This window comes from Xiphias gladius, chromosome 1, assembly GCF_016859285.1.
Source record: "Xiphias gladius isolate SHS-SW01 ecotype Sanya breed wild chromosome 1, ASM1685928v1, whole genome shotgun sequence".
Taxonomy (NCBI): Eukaryota; Metazoa; Chordata; class Actinopteri; order Istiophoriformes; family Xiphiidae; genus Xiphias; species Xiphias gladius.
The window spans coordinates 29,000,189-29,016,545 of NC_053400.1; the positions used below are offsets into that span (position 1 = coordinate 29,000,189).

At 40.3% G+C, this 16,357-nt stretch overlaps 1 protein-coding gene across 18 annotated transcripts in view; it reads left to right on the forward strand.

Annotated features, from left to right (window-relative positions):
- madd (MAP-kinase activating death domain) overlaps nucleotides 1-16,357 on the forward strand; it is a 50,875-nt gene that overhangs the window by 23,479 nt on the left and 11,039 nt on the right. For 8 of the 18 annotated variants that reach the window (XM_040132449.1, XM_040132467.1, XM_040132479.1 and 5 more), the window contains 13 exons: nucleotides 5,985-6,093; nucleotides 6,254-6,440; nucleotides 6,676-6,826; nucleotides 7,217-7,420; nucleotides 10,542-10,645; nucleotides 10,869-10,952; nucleotides 11,537-11,695; nucleotides 12,316-12,436; nucleotides 13,492-13,554; nucleotides 14,908-15,028; nucleotides 15,229-15,334; nucleotides 15,454-15,564; nucleotides 16,082-16,189. In XM_040132449.1, coding sequence (XP_039988383.1) covers nucleotides 5,985-6,093; nucleotides 6,254-6,440; nucleotides 6,676-6,826; nucleotides 7,217-7,420; nucleotides 10,542-10,645; nucleotides 10,869-10,952; nucleotides 11,537-11,695; nucleotides 12,316-12,436; nucleotides 13,492-13,554; nucleotides 14,908-15,028; nucleotides 15,229-15,334; nucleotides 15,454-15,564; nucleotides 16,082-16,189 — 1,628 coding nt within the window. The remainder of the gene's footprint in view (nucleotides 1-5,984; nucleotides 6,094-6,253; nucleotides 6,441-6,675; nucleotides 6,827-7,216; nucleotides 7,421-10,541; nucleotides 10,646-10,868; nucleotides 10,953-11,536; nucleotides 11,696-12,315; nucleotides 12,437-13,491; nucleotides 13,555-14,907; nucleotides 15,029-15,228; nucleotides 15,335-15,453; nucleotides 15,565-16,081; nucleotides 16,190-16,357) is intronic. The other 10 variants (XM_040132458.1, XM_040132546.1, XM_040132593.1 and 7 more) reach the window with 4 other exon arrangements.

Below are 16,357 nucleotides of genomic sequence, written 5' to 3' on the forward strand. Positions count from 1 at the left end.
TTCCTCGTGCGCAATTTACTTCCCCCAGACTATTGCTTAATTTGCCTTTTTTCTTTAACTTTTTCTACTAAACCATGTTTTGGCGCGGGCGTGTTTGAGTAGTTCATATGAACATCGGTACAAATGTGTGCCCAGATATCATCTGGAGGCAGATAAATGTGACAAGGCAGGTGTAAGTCTTTTTTTAAGTGAACAGAGATAGGGTTAAGCGATCCAAAACCAACTGCAGGATATATGGTTTTATGGGCATCAGGCCTCAGATGTCGGATATCGGATTAACAGCAGTTCCACATGACTGGGAACCTAAACATATCAAAATGAACTCAGCTGCACTCTCAGCTCATGCTCATATTCAGCTATTTATTAAAGTCATTACTCTTATAAACATGAGAGAAGGTAAATTATGCACGACGCGGACACATCTGTCATACTTTGCTAAAGTTGCATTGGCTAAAATTGCACTTGGGAATAGAGTTAGTAGAGCTATTAAAGTGGCTAATATTTATGATTTTCTTTTTAAAGTTTAAGATGCTAATGTGAATTCTGTTAAGGTTGGATTTTCACTTAAACTGAGAGAAAAAACAGGTGGAGCATGGTGATCTAACTCAATAGCTCCACTCGATGTGGAATAGCTGCCATAGAAAATGTTCTGTTATACTTTGATTACGATGTGTTTTGTCTTTGTCGTTCAGATGACCCTGACAGCCCGGGTATGTTATGTCTGGTTATGTGTGATAGTTTGTTCTAGCCCCCTGACTAGGCATTTCTTTATCCTTGAAGTGACCTATTCCTATCTTACACCCTGTTTCTCAGCATAGGACTAAGATAGAGGACACCTTTAATGTCATTCAAATATATCCATGCCTTCCCCTCTGTTCCTTTGCCATTCCTCTCTGTGTGACTGGTGGGAGTCTTTTTGATGTGTTATGATGCACACATTTTCAATTTGAAAGATTTCATCTGTGACTGCAAACTGTTATTGGTGTGGCATCTGCACATCCTTACTACTACAGAAGGATGTCCAGTTCTTTTTAACTGCATTTACATAATTAACATTTTAATGTAGTTACATTTATGTCTTTGAATGGCGTTCACAGAAAGAGCTGTCCTCAGTGAATGGAATTTATTTCCCACCTCCCGACTCTCATGTGTTTTGCCTTGCTTGCTTGCTTTGTGGCTTCCATTCTTGAGTATTTCCGTCCCCTTTTGAGGTCACTGACAAAAACAGTGATGAAACTTGGAAGATCACACATTTTCTATTGAAGTATTTTACTGTTCATCATTATCTTTTCTGTTCTTTGTGCTCAGAACAAGATTTCTGCCCAGTGATAGTGTTCACGCTCAGATTCTCAAACTCCCAGTCATTGCTCTGGATTTACATTTTCAGTGTTGAACTGGACAGTTCAGATTTATTCACATGATTCAGACTAGTGTATATGCAACAAAGTAGGAGCAATACCCAGCCTCTACTTGATGCTGTAAATGTGTTGAATGTGTTGCCAAATGCATGGCATTAGTCATCTTTTCAAACACTTTCAGGGTTGATACCATCATCAGTACATACTGTATTTTTCTCTTTTCTGTCTGCCCTTTTCTCCTTTACTTTTTAATTTTCTTTCTCTGTTTTGGCGCCATGTTGAGTGTGCATGTCTGTTGTGTTACGGGTTGATGTTCAGACTGGTTGTGTCTGGGCCGGTGTCCCTCTCTCTGTCCACCTTTTTCGCGGCACTAATTCTGGGTTTTGTGTGCAGTATTTGGGCTAAATTCTCTAATGGAGATTATTACTGAGGCCGGCCCGGGGAGCGGAGAAGGTGGGTTCTACCCTTTTATCGAGTGAGCTGCATGCTTCTCCAAGCCAGTCAACTACATCTCCCAGCATCCCCCTCTGTCTATCCTCATTCCAGTCACCGTGTGTGTGTCATCAAAGATCCACTGGAGCATTGAGTCTGTTGTCTTACCATGCCGCCATTCATAGTGACTGTTCCCCTTCCTCAGACTAACTGTTTTTTCACTCCACAGTATGTTTAGTTTTATTTATTGAACTAGCCTTATCACGAGCGAGTTTCAAAGGACTTACGAGAAAAAGGTATACCTAGATCCAACATCAGTAATCACAGGAAAAAGTGAAACAATACATCATGCATCAAATAACCACAGGGAAGCAAATGAAGCACACGACACAGAAGAGGATGTTGGAGTTACAAAATAAGAATAGAATAGACCAAGCTAATCTACCCACATCCATTGTTTTCTTGTCCTCTATGCTCCCACACAGTACAAATGGGGTTGGGCCTAATCAAATATTAGTTGTGCTGTGTACAATGAGCAGTGACTAAAATAAAATAATGCAAATTTTGAACCTAACTGATGAAAATCTTTTTTTTATTACCAGTGAAATTCAGACTTCTACCAGGCAAGATACTGGTTGCCTAGATGGTTGTCTTATGTCACAAAAACTACCATCTGGGAGATAGGTTAAGATTCTCCAGTGTCCCTGCATTACGTTATTTATTTAGGTGACACACTCCAGACTTTATAGGTAAGGCATGAGGCTGCATATATTCTGGAACTTTTTGTTTGTTTCAAAGGAATCTCAGTTGGGGGAACTGAGGCTGTCACTGTTTGTAAGAGAGCTATCTTAAGGCGCTTTGGGTAGTTATTTGTATAATTACAACAGTACTGAAACATAATATTTTATTGAAACCAATTCACAGTGTTATATTTCAAAAATAGATCGAACAGTGTCCTTAATTAAAGTGAATTGCCTATTTTCAATTTCCACTGTTATTTCTCATTTGTAAAAAATTGCAAGAAATGTCCCTTCACTTACACTGTGGGATTTGTTGCTGTATATTGTCTCTGGTGGTGTCATATTCACAAGGTAGTTGTACTTTTTTTTTTTTTTTTTTTTTATGTACTACTGTTGGACACACAGGTAACTTTATAAATGGCCAGAGGGGAAACTAGTTTGGTTCCTCATGTACAAAAACAAAAGATACACAAGTCAGACAGCTGACAGCGACAATGAAAGACATAATGCCCACACAATAGTAACACCAACACACACAATAGCACATATTCCAAGAAGACATTAGTGGAGCTCAGGAGCCCATCTAGCCACTAAATTGAAAAGCGATATATTAATACAATTATTCGGTTGATAAATAAAAAAGCAGACCACAAGCGATGCAAACACAACCTTTATCTGAGGAAACAGGCAAAAATTGCATGTCATTCAAACGTTTAACAGCTGGGGCCACGAAGGACCTTATAAATTGCTCTGTGGAGCATTTTGGCATTGCAAAACTGGTCACTGTGTAGCTCTGCATATCAAAAACCCATCTGACCACACAAACATGCAAACATTACCTAAACACCTAAACGAGTTATCCAGCCCTCAGCTGCAAGAAGGAGAGATTTCATAATTTTATTTTTTATTTTGATAAAATCAGTTATCTTTATGACTGTGACTGATTCTGTCTAATGAGATGTTGGAATGTCTGTCAACTGGATTTATTATTATGATTTTCAACCTGGCCAGGTCACATGTTGATACTACAGAGATTCTTTGTAAGTCGGTGATCTGCTGAGCTTTTTCATAGTTTTTAACTTTGTTTGCGAGCTGACCTTTTTGTGCTGTTGCATTTAAGCTTTTACTGCCTCAGACAGATTCAGATTGGCTTCACCACCATCTCTTCTTTGTTACCCAGGTCAATAAATCATTTGACCCCTAAGGTCCAGGACATTTAAAAAAGCTGCAACCTCAAAGTATCCTCCATGATAAACCTTGGGGCTCGTCTAGCCTCTTGTTAAAAGGTGCTAAAAGTCGTGGGGTCTGGCCAAGACCTGCAGGCCATCCCACAAAATAAATTGATGGAAGCTTCCTGTGACAGACTCCACTGGAGCTACTACTGTTTGTTACCAACAAACTTTTTCATGTAGCCTCAGATATATCTGGCCATATTCATGGTGGACAAAATCTAAAAGCAGTCTCCGCTCTCTTCCTGTAGTAATGTTTATCACACTCATAAAGAGTCTTTGTGTTTTAAGCATTGTTTCTACTGCAGTCACTTTTAGAATGACTGACTCATAATAGGTTATATATATTTATATATTGTCCAACTCAAACATGCTGGGAAACCTAATTTCTTGTCCCTGTGACACTCCAGCAACAGTAATAAACAATAGATCCCCGCTGTCACATAAAACTGACAATAAACCAGCCTGTAGTGACAGATGTCAGTTCAGGAAAGCTTTGTGTCTTCATGTAGGAGGACGTTCCTCCCCCATCCTCTCATGCCTTTAGAAATAGAATCAGCAAGTAACAAAATGGAGAAATTGTGAGCTCATTTTACCAACACATTTGTCTTTATATCTCCGGCCTTTGTCTAGCTCAGGACGTGCTCACTAAATGTACTAATCACAGGATAGGGCAGTACAGCTGTGGATTACTGCACTTGGATCACCTGGAAAGTTCGCTACTTGCACTTAATTTCAAGTGTTGTCTAGGATTTATTGTGTTGCAAGGAAAGTGAAATTGTGGTCACAGAATTGCTTAAGCCTGATACTCTTAAACAGGGTTTTATGTCATCAACAATGCACTGTATCAACTAGTGCAAGGGAGTTGGATGGACACTGTACAGATTAAACCTGAATTTTACTCAAAATGAGTCGTCCCCAACTAATTTGTGTGTATTATTATAATAATTGAGTCAACAACACAAGGTAATGAATTCTTTCAAATGTTCTTCATCTGACTGAACGGAGCCGTCCAGTCAGAGGAAGACGCCAGACAGGAGATCATATGTGATGTGGTGAGATTAGTCGTCCCCGACAAATTTTTGGGCCAAATGACAACCAGATTCCTTGGTTGTCATTTTGCATGCAGTCTGAGGGGGGGTCAGCCTGTTATCCAACATGGCTGCCCCACCATAGTATTTTACATTATGTTTGATATCTCTGTCTGTCCCTCTCTCTTGCTATCTGTATCTCTCTCTCTCTCTTTCTCTCTCTCTATGTGTGTGTGTGTGTGTGTGTGTGTGTGTGTGTGTGTGTGTGTGTGTGTGTGTGTGTGTGTGTGTGTGTGTATGTATGTATGTATGTGTATATATCTGTGTGTCTGTCTATACATATTCAATTGAGACGGAGTAAACAAATAGACTATCAGAAATGTTGAGGGCTTAAAATGATTAAATTATAATATAATGATAAGATTAAATGAATTAAAAAGAAAATTAAATTATTTGAATTAAATGAATTACTTAAAAAATTAATAAAATGATTGACCCAACCCCAGCAAGTGGTTCACTTGCAGATGCCGAGCAGCTATGCAGCAGTGTAATAAAACGAGTCAGCTTGTGACCTTGAATTGTAGCTCATCTTCCTTGCCATCCACTCATCTCTTTATTTTCTTTCATGCATGGTGTCACTGATGTAGTTGCTATACAGACTATCCTCCGTCTGACCTCACATCTCTATGCTGCTAATGTGTGATGCCACCACCAAGAGCACCATTTGGACTCCAGTGTGTGTGTGTGTGCTTGTGCTTGTGCTTGTGCGTGTCTGTGTGTGTGTGTGCTTGTGCGTGTACGTGTGTGTGTGGGGGGGGCCTGTTTGTGTGTGTGTGTGTACCATGTCCCTGTTTGATTTGTCCTTCACCTCTTGTTGTAATAATAGACTCTAGCAGCTCCCGTAATTTGTCTGTTCAGCAGTAGATAACCTTCAGTAGATGCCAGGTGTGTCTGTCCTCTTCACAAAGAGATGTTTTCTATATGATGTGGTAGCTTAAAAAAAAAAAAGACTATTTTGAAAGTTTTCTCCCGTTTACAGTTCCTGATGAACAAGTGCCTTTGTGTGTGTCCAGTCCACTTATTCTGAGTGCTCCTCTGTCTAGTGAGCTAGTAGTTTGCGGTTTTGGTTTTGATGTTTTGGTTTATGTTGTTCTGTGTTGTTAAGAAACCTCATTGTTTTGGCTCCTCTTCCAGGCGCACGTGCACCACGAGCACTTGTGGACCAGAAGTCTTCAGTAATCAAGCACAGTCCAACAGTGAAGAGAGAATCTCCCTCTCCTCAGGGTCGAGTCAACAACACAAGGTAATGAATTCTTTCGAATTTTCAACTTCTGTCTTGCAACATGAAAGAGAACATATTATTTTATTTCCCTATGCTATATTTGTTGGGTTTAAACGTTACAAGTCTTGTGTAACCATCTACATCTGTTGAATTTAACTGAAACTGTGTTATTTTAACTCAGTGAGAACCAGCAGTTCTTGAAGGAAGTGGTGCAGAGTGTTCTTGATGGTCAGGGAGTGGGCTGGCTCAACATGAAAAAAGTGCGCCGTCTGTTGGAGAACGAGCAGCTTCGTGTCTTTGTGCTGAGCAAGCTGAACAGAGCCGTCCAGTCAGAGGAAGATGCCAGACAGGAGATCATACGTGATGTGGTGAGACCCTTTGTTTTTTGCCCTCCCCACTGTCAACTGATGTGCCAAGAAATACACAATATTAACAATGTTAGCAACACTTGATTGGTCACAGTAAATTGAACCAAATTTGTGCATAATAATCTTTGCAACATAAGACATCCTCTGTCATTAGACCGTGGGGCTTGTAGTGCTGCTTGCATTTGTCTGTCTTGTTGAGATCATCGTAAGTCTTGTTACTATGTCCTGTCTCCAGGAGGTGAGCAGAAAGGTGTACAAAGGCATGTTGGACATCTTGAAATGCACAGTTTCCAGTCTGGAGCACTCTTACACTAATGCAGGCCTCGGAGGAATGGCCAGTGTCTTCAGCTTATTGGAAATAGCACGCACACATTATCAAACCAAAGGTACGTCACATAGGTTTAGCACAGGAATGCATACATTTAATGTTGGATTGCTTGATTTTGTTTGAAGTTGATTTTTTTTTTTTTTTTTTTTTAAATCACCTCATTTTTTTTAAAACCTTCTTGTGCATAACAGCAGTGGGCCTGTGCTACTAACACTTGTCCATGTCTTTGCATTGTGTTTATATTAAGCTTTAAGCTGCATGCAAGACGTTGACTCAAAACATTTAACTTTAATTGTAAAGTTTAGATTTCATCACCGTTTTTTCTTCTTTACCTAATACTGTTAACCCTCTCCCAAACCTTCACATTTAAACCTTCACATTTTTTTCGTTTTTTATTGTAATTTTATTGAACTCTGTCTTTGGCCCCTTAATTTTGGTAACTTGGTAGACCCAGAAAAACGCAAGCGAAGCCCCACAGACAGTGCTGGCAGCCCAGGGAGTAAAGAGAGTCCTTCTGGTCGTATGGAGACTGCCAGACCTCAGGGCCTTCTGAATATTCCGCACCTGCAGCTGCCGCACAACACAACGGGCAAAGGAGCCCGCCATTTTGATACCCGGAGTCTGAATGAGGAGAACTTTATTGCCTCGATTGGTGTGTACACCACTCCAGCCCTGGTTGCATGTGCACTGTGAGATCCCCTACCCCACCCCCCTACAAGCTCATCAACCTTAATACCAGTCTCCCACTCCCTCCTCCAACCGTCTCAAAGAAAGATCCCCTCACTTGTCCCAGACAGATTCTCACAGGTGTTATAATATTCCTCGCACTTTGACCAGAAATACTGGTGATAATCACTGGGGTGACAACACAACAATACCGTTGCAAAAATTTACTCCTTTGATCTATACAAAATACTCTAGTGGTATTTCTGTGTCTAGTACTGATTTTCAAAAATGAAAATAGCTTTAAAATGAAACGCTAAATTCAGAATTTGGTCTTGTTTAAAATATTCCCATTGTAGATATGAAGTAGCCTTGAAAAGTGTCTGGAATATTTCCCTGTCTTTCAGCCTGGACTTCGTGTGTTTGTCTCCCCTTCCTTAAACATCTGTGCCCCTGTTTGCCTCCTCTCTGGAGTTCTGTTGTCAGCCTCTTAGCACCTTGAATGCATGTCTTTGTTTTGGTCTTCCAATACCCAAATCTGCAGCTGCGGACGAGGGAAACAAGAGGTATGCGCATCGACAGTCAAATCGGTGCTTGTCTGTGCCTTTACTGCAGGTTTCTGCGAGGTGTGCTATAGAAAATGGCAGCTCCTTTGCTCTGAGCATGGAGGGTGGAAGCATCACTCCCCAGTAAACAGTCCCAGTAAAGAGACAAATTTCACTGCAGGAAGTCTTTTCTGTTGGTGGCCAAAGAACCAATTGACGTAGAAAATCCTTAATAATCTCTTGACCGCTTAATTTTCTGAGAATTTTTCTGGGTCTGTATACGGGGGACACCTTCAGTCAACCACCCTGACACCTCTCCTACCCGCACCCCTTTTCTTCCTGTCAGAAGTTGCACCTTCAATTCTACAGAATGCTGTGAGACTTGCACCCCGGCTTCTGCAACTGCTCCATTTCACCTGCTGGCTAGTCGGCCTCCCAACCCCATTCCATGCTCTTTTCTGGATCAGCCATCTCTCTCTCTCTCTCTCTCACCTTTGCTCTGGAGAGCCAGACAAATGCAGTCGATGAAATCTGTGGCCTGTGGTCAGAGCCAAAGCTCATTCTGACGTCAATGTGTGGCTCTCCAGGACTTTGGGCCAGGAGCTCTGGGTGTGTTGTAATGTTACCTTAGTAGCTGTTTCACACAGTGGATCCAATTTAACAACAAAATCCTTCTTTTTCATGTTGTCCAGATTAAAGCACAGCTACATGCAAACATCACAAAACACCTTCATTCAGTAATGGCAAATTCCCAATGCTTATTTTGTTTTTGTTTTGATTTTAATGCTCATCCACCATACATGCCTTTTCAACCAGCTCTCTGACTCTCTCTCTGTCTTTCTCTCCTTGCTTGCAATGCATCTTGGGTAGAATTGTGGAGCAAGCACCAGGATAAGCAAAAAGCTATGGAAAAACCACAGAGTAAGACACTTTTCACACACCAAAAAAAAAAAAGAAAGATGGGGTGCTCAGCTGTTGACCTGTTTCCAACCCCCTTCTCTCCGCCTTTTCAAACTCACCAGTGTCTTTATACATGAATAAGTGAAAATGAATGCTCCTAATAAGCATTGTCAAAATGTTTAAATGAAAAAAAAAAAAAAAAATTATAAGTCTTCATGGGAGATTTTAAATTCAAGATTTTTACACTGGATTGATTATGTACTACAAATGAGATGTAGATCGGGGAAATTTCAGCTGAGAATGACAGTATATTCTGATGATCTGATGTTCTAGTCTTGTACAGGGTGCACAAGACACTGGATTTATTTTAAGCACTGGTGTTGGTATACTCTAGTTGTATTAAATTTGCAGTATTTGCTGTATGACACCAAGGGTCACAGAATTTTCTCACAGATATAGTGCCATGAGAAATTGTTTTAGTTTTATAAAAGTATCTCGTGATAAATCAAGACTTGCAATGACAGAGCCAGTCTTGGTCTGTGTTCTCCCTTGCACGTGACAGTTCTTTCGGCAGGCATTACTACAGTATATGCTAGTTTTACTATAATAGAGTGTGTTATCCTTATAGCTGCAGCTCACAAGGTTGCATGCAGAACATACTGTAGAAGCCAACACGTGACAATGTAGTACTGTAAAGAGGTTTTACATCTTTTTTCACGCTGCCTACAGTTACTTAATTTTATATGGCATTTAAAAAAAGGGAATTTAATGTTATAGTCACTGGTTTAAGCTCAAGCAACATGTAATTTTGTTTTCCAGTGTGTTTTCTTTTTTTTTTTCCTTGACACCATGCATCAAGATGAACAGAAATGAATACCTGCTGCCCTGTCCTGCTCTTTTAACTGTATTTTTTCCAGTTTCAAGTGGCTTGCTGTAAATTATGGATTTATGGCCAATATTCCACAGTTGTTGGCACATTTTAAGGTTTTATTAAATGGTTTGCAAAACGCAAGTGTCACCAAAAAGAAAAAAAGGGAAACGGGAAAGTGCCAGGATCTACTTGTCACCATATCTGCACCTATGCAGGTGATAAATAATGAAGTACAAATCACACTTGAAACAGAAAATGTCTCCTTTACCGTCCATCAGTTTGTCTGCATGCCTGACTGCCTGTGTCTGTTGTTCTTGGTGTAACCTGGGCTACATTTGCAGCATCGACTGAGAATTAATGTCGCGCTCTTGCTCTTTTGTTATTTCATTTGTAACTTCTTCCCAATTTTACCGCACTCTCTGCTTGACCCTTTGTCACTTCTCTGTCTGGTCTTTTAAAAACTTCATCTGCTACTTAACTCAGTGGATACAGAAAGTTGTGAAAAAATGTATAAATATATATAGTCTCCTTGTACTTTAGCTAGAGGCAATTTAAGGCTCTGAGTCTTCGATATCAAAATCATTTCACAAACATGAATAAGGTAGTGCTATACTGTATGCTTTGCTGTATCACAAATGTAATTCAGTGTTGGAACAGAGGCTTTGGCACTTTAGATGGACGTAGTGTCAGTGTTGCTGTGCTGTGGTGGCTTTGAGTGAGGCGACTCAGTAAGGTAAGAAGGTTAATGTAGTCATAGTCATGAAAACATGCTGACAATCATTTGTGTCCTGCAGGGCCCGAAGGAGCAAAGCAGCAGCGCCCCCAGGTGACGGATGCAGAGGAGAAGAAATCACAGATCAGTGCTGACAGTGGCCTCAGTGTCACATCTGGATCTCAGGTTTGTTCACGGAGAATTGTTGAGTGAATGTAAAAACTTTGGTAAATAGCTGGATGTGATTCTCCAGTTGTTTCTTTTTTTTTTTGTAACGAATAACTATTATCACGGTCAAATAACCTATGGTGCAAGCTACACACTCTCTCTCTCTCTCTCTCTCTCTCTCTCTCTCTCTCTCTCTCTCTCCTTTTTTCACACTCTTCTGTTTTTTTTCGCTGGTTTACAGAGGAGCGACACAGAGTCTGTAGCGAGCTTGGAGCCACCAATCCTGACAAGAAGCACCAGCCAGGACTCAGAGGCCAGCACAGTGGTAGGGCACGGCCAACTCAGATACTGTGCACTCTGCTCCTAACTAGTCCACCTACATAGTACGCCAGAATATAACTTGTTGGTTCCAGGATGGTATTTTTGGTCCAGACTATTTTAAGTCCCTTTTCTTGACTTCTCTTCAAAATCTGGGATTTTTAAAAACAAACAAACAAGAAATGGACTGTTGCATACGTCAGCATAATGTATGACTATATGTTCCTGAACATCGCTGGCGTTTCGGTTCACCGGCCTTCGTCAGGCAAGGCTCATAGAGACAAAAGTAACTTTCGAGAAATGATGCACAAGACACGATGGACTAGTTCACCCATCAGAAACACGGAGTCTTGCATTAGAATACTTCAGGCCGTGTAGTGTAAAAAAAAAAAATCATAATTTCAGTGACGGGCTGGATAAGGCAGATAGACGATACCCTACACATACAGTATGTGATGCTGTCACACTGAGCATCATCTCTAACATTTTACACAGTGATTAGCTATGAATATGAACGCAAAAGCTGCTTTTTTGTACAAAATCTTGTGCGCTCATGTATTGTTCTTACATACGGAACTTTTATATTTGTAGATCAGCAATAGCTCTGGAGAGACTCTTGGAGCTGACAGTGACCTGAGCAGCACAGCGGGAGACGGCCTCATTGGGAGAACTGCTCCGCATTTAACTCAGTCCAGAGGGACTCTTTCTGACAGTGAGATTGAAACCAATCCAGCCACCAGCTCAGTGTTTGTAAGTAGAAGCCTCACTATAAGTGAAATAGGTAGATTATACAGTTCTTAGTTGAGATGATTCTAATTCAGTTATTAATTCATTTAATTATGAACTTACTCCGTTTGAACTTATGAATTCATGAATTAGTTAAAAAGCTCCACAGAGGGTGCCTGGAGTTGATGGATTTTCAGGGTTCCTGTGCATACTAGAAAAACTGGAAAACTAGTTTTCCACCAGTTAAAAACAACCGAATGTCCCGGAATGTCCTTGCTTCTGAATTTTGTTTTCTTTTGACAAGAATGAACTATGCCAGCAATCCTGCAACTGTCAGTAGCTGAAGGTTTGTGGTGCGTTAAAGCCCAAACGACGGTTAAATGGGTGAGAGCGCTTCCAATGAGCAACATTTGTTTACATTTCAGTCACACTCTGAACGCACTTCGGGTGCGGAAAACTACGCACGATGCTATGATCAGAACGGTCCAACAAAGAGACACATCAATACTCAACGTTTGAAGCTGTACAAGGGTCCTTATTGTCCCTTCCCATGTGGTGTTTAATCAAACAAACAGTGGTACTTATATTTTTGGTCATTGTACTGGCTGTTGGTTCACAGACATGACCCTGACCTGTTTCCTCAGGGAAAGACCCATACTCTGAAACCAGGCGCAAAAGATCACGTACCCACTATGGCAAAGGGGCCGCCTCCGCAGCCCATGGAAGACATCAGTATGAGGATTTACCTTTGTGAAGGCTTGTTGGGTATGTTCTGCTGTCTAGTTTCGATACTTTCCCTCATACTTATGTCAAACAGCTAACATTTTTTTCTCATTCTAATTATTCCTCTACTTTTTCTGTAACTGTAGATTATCCAGCATTGCTTTACTAACATTATCTTCGTCACCTTTGTCTGTAAAATCTTTTGAACCGAACAACCTTAAATATGAAAAGGTACGTCTAGGAACTCTTTCTTTATTTTAGTGGACCTGGAGAAAAGAGAGAGTTGCTAGACGTTCTGATTTGTCAGATTATAATGTCCGTTACCTTTCACATGGTACAATTTTTGAAAGCTCTTACTTTTACTTTTGCCTTTGAATGTAACCACAGTGAACTTTTGCTAATCGGGGAAAGTTATTTTTTAAGAGAAAAAAGCAGATGTGAGACATCTGATGACTGGGCAGTGGTGTAATACTAAATGATATGAAATAATGAACTGAACTTAAAAGGTGAAAGGTTATAACCCGGAGAAAGTGCTCTGATGTAACGTTACATAAAGTGACAATTTTACATTGTGATGAATTAACACAAAGTAGAAGTAGGAAGTTGTATTCTGAGAATGCTTGTCAGACAGGTTTGGCAAAAAGAGTTTACAAATGTATATTTCAGGCGTGAAAACAGAATTAACATTAAACGAATGGGGGGGGTCTTAATTATTGTAATTCCAATTTAATTATAATGGAATGTTTAACAAAACAAAATTGAATTAACTTAACTCTGCACATTCTAAGTTAAATTGCAATCTTTAAATATGTCAAAACTATAAGGACTTAAAGATCATAGCTCATCTCATTAACTGTGTTAATCATATATGTTTTGAAAAATAATGTCCTGCATATAATTGCAAGCCACAGGCTATAAATGAGTGAGTAAATGAGCGAGGCATGTCCTTGTTTATCTTAGTTTTTGTTGCTCTGGTGTGGTTCTCGGCTCGCTCTGCTCTTGTTTTTGCCATTAAACCTACTCACCTCTTGCCTAACCCCCTCCTGCTCTCGCTGCTTCTCTTCCCTCCTGCTGCTCCTCCTGGGAAATTTTTCCAGGCCGTGATAAGAGCTCCGTTTGGGATCAACTAGAGGATGCTGCCATGGAAACCTTTTCTCTAAGTAGGGCTAATCTCTTGCCTTTGCCCTTTTTCCTGTATATGTGTGTGGGGTGTATCCATTGTTCGCCCGGACCAGCTCTGCGTTTAATCTGTGATGTGATGTGACGCGGGTTTTTTCCCGTCCGTTGGTGAGCTGCACATCTGTGTGGTTTTTTTTGTTTGTTTTTTTTTGTTTTTGTTTTTTTAACCATGGGGTAGGGGTGGAAAAACATTTCCGTTCACGCTATTTTCGGTTCTGCTAACCTACCTTGTCACTCAGCCTTCTGACCAACTTTCATGTTGAATTAAAAGCTTAACATTTCATGGGTTTGCATATTCGATGAGGGGTTGATGCTTTCAAGTGCTGTCAGAAATGTAATTATGAGTGGGGCACGTTCAAACGAGCCACCAGCTGTTAAATAAGATTGGGAAATGTCAAGATTTCCAATTAGTTGCTCGTGATGGTTACAGGGGTGGGGAAAATGGAAACCGGCTCAGCCACTGAAAATATAAGTGAAATATTTAATCCCTATATCACATCCTGTGAAAATTATTGGTGTTATTTCTTGGCTCCTTAGAGTTGTCGTGCATTTTTGCTTCAAGGTTTTAATAATTTTGTGGCTATTTGCAACCTTATTTCTAAATTAAAACAGCAGCCCACAAAATAAATAAAAAAAATTATAATAATAATAATTTCCTGACTGAACAGCACTTAAAGGCAGCATCAGACGATTCTGTAAATGCAATAGCTATAGGATAGCTGCTATCAGAACAATTCAAGTAAAGGCTTTATTATACCAGTTAGTTGTGAGCCTCATCACACACCTCCCTACTTTACAGTCTTGTGCTGATAAGCGTTATTATGTGTATCTGTGATTGACCTGGATGACTCTAATTGTTGTTTTCATGCATGACTAAGACTGAGGAACTGCCGTTATATTTTCTGAAAGCAGATGTTGTTGAAATGGAGAGCTACCGCAACAAGTTCATTTTATTACCTACAGTAAACCATGTAGTAACTCACAACCATGCTGTAGAAAGCAACATGAAAGTTGCAAATGGCATGACAGTTGGGTTTATAACGTATCGCTGACTCCTTTTCCTAAAATTTTTTTTTTTAAAATAACAAAGACAGTTTGGTCATTATGTGTGTGTCGAAGAGAGTGTGGCTGTTAACTTGCGTTTTTTTTTGGTTTTGTTTGTTTATTTGTTTGTTTTTTTTTAAATAGAAATGTTCTTATTGGCTGGTGTGACTGAATGCATGCTTGCGGCCGTCTGTGGTATGTGTTGTGTTTGAATGGATCAGCTGCATTGTCGATGCAGCTTGATGTCGAGCTTTGGGAGCTACATGTGCACTGTCTCTTCATGTGTTCAGGTAAGGAGCGCTCCACACTGTGGGACCAGCTGCAGTTCTGGGAGGACGCCTTCTTAGACGCTGTGATGCTGGAGCGTGAGGGCATGGGGATGGACCAGGGACCCCAGGAGATGATCGAAAGGTTCAACATGGCCGACGTTTTATTCAATCTGTCGTTATTCATACGGTCTTATTTTCGGATTAATTTTTTTGGCAAATGTCAGTTTTCTTACCGTGTAGCATCAGCTTTTTCACACTTACTAGAGAACTTTGCAATCCCGATTCATGAACCTCCCCTGGACTATTTATGCCTGCTTTTCTGTGTGTTGTGTGTCAACACAGATACCTGTCACTAGGAGAACATGACCGAAAGCGTCTGGAGGATGACGAAGACAGACTTCTGGCCACCCTGCTGCACAATATGATTGCATACATGCTAATGATGAAAGTAGGGAGCCCTGCTTGTTGTTTAAATCAATGGTCAAATCGCTGACTTCGCGCCATGTTTGACATTTTTTCTCCCGTATAGTGCAACGCAGTTTTTGTTTCCCTTCGATGTTTGTTTAGGTGAACAAAAATGACATCAGGAAGAAAGTGAGGCGTTTGATGGGGAAGTCCCACATTGGCCTCACATACAGCCAAGAGATCAATGAGCTACTGGACAAACTGGCTCACATGGTGAATAGCTTTCCTTTATTCAGTTAATTCAGCTGGTAACGCTTAATTGTACAGGTCCTTGAATACCTGTTAATTTCCAAATAATTTCCTAGGAAGTTTCCTGAAAAAAACCATGTTATTTGGTTTTAATTATATAATAAAACAGAGTATCATCGGTCGGTTTGCTTCTAATTGTTTCCAAATGGTAAGCTAGCAAAACATGGAGACTTCTGGGTAGGCTAGTTGGTGATCCGAACTTGCAAAATCTGAAATCTATCTACAAACAAACGTCCAATTTAAATGAAGAATAAAGTTTTAAAGTTGAATAAATATTTACAGTGGTTTCAATGGAAATTCAATAATAAATAATATTAAAGTCAGCACAACTGATTGAATTACTTCTGTTTTCCCTGTGATTCATACCAAATTACATGGTTCTTTCCAGGAAACTTTTAAGCAATAACTAGGCCATCAGTCGTTGCCGTTCAACTGTTCCGCATGTTTCATGTCAACTGTTTGTACCGTACTGAATTTTCAGAATGGCCGTGAGCTGTGCATCAGGCCCAGTGGAAGCCGTCACATCAAGAAACAAACATTCGTTGTTCATGCTGGCACTGATACCACAGGAGACATCTTTTTCATGGAGGTAGGCAAAGTCTTGACCGTAGTACAAAATTTTGAATGGAGCTTGTGGGAGTGTGTCAACCTCTTTGTGAAATATTAGACCATAAGTGCAAAACTTCTTCTGCGGTTTTTCATTTTTTATCCTCATCAATTCAGTCCAGTGTCGGTTTCCACGGCGCTGATTACATCA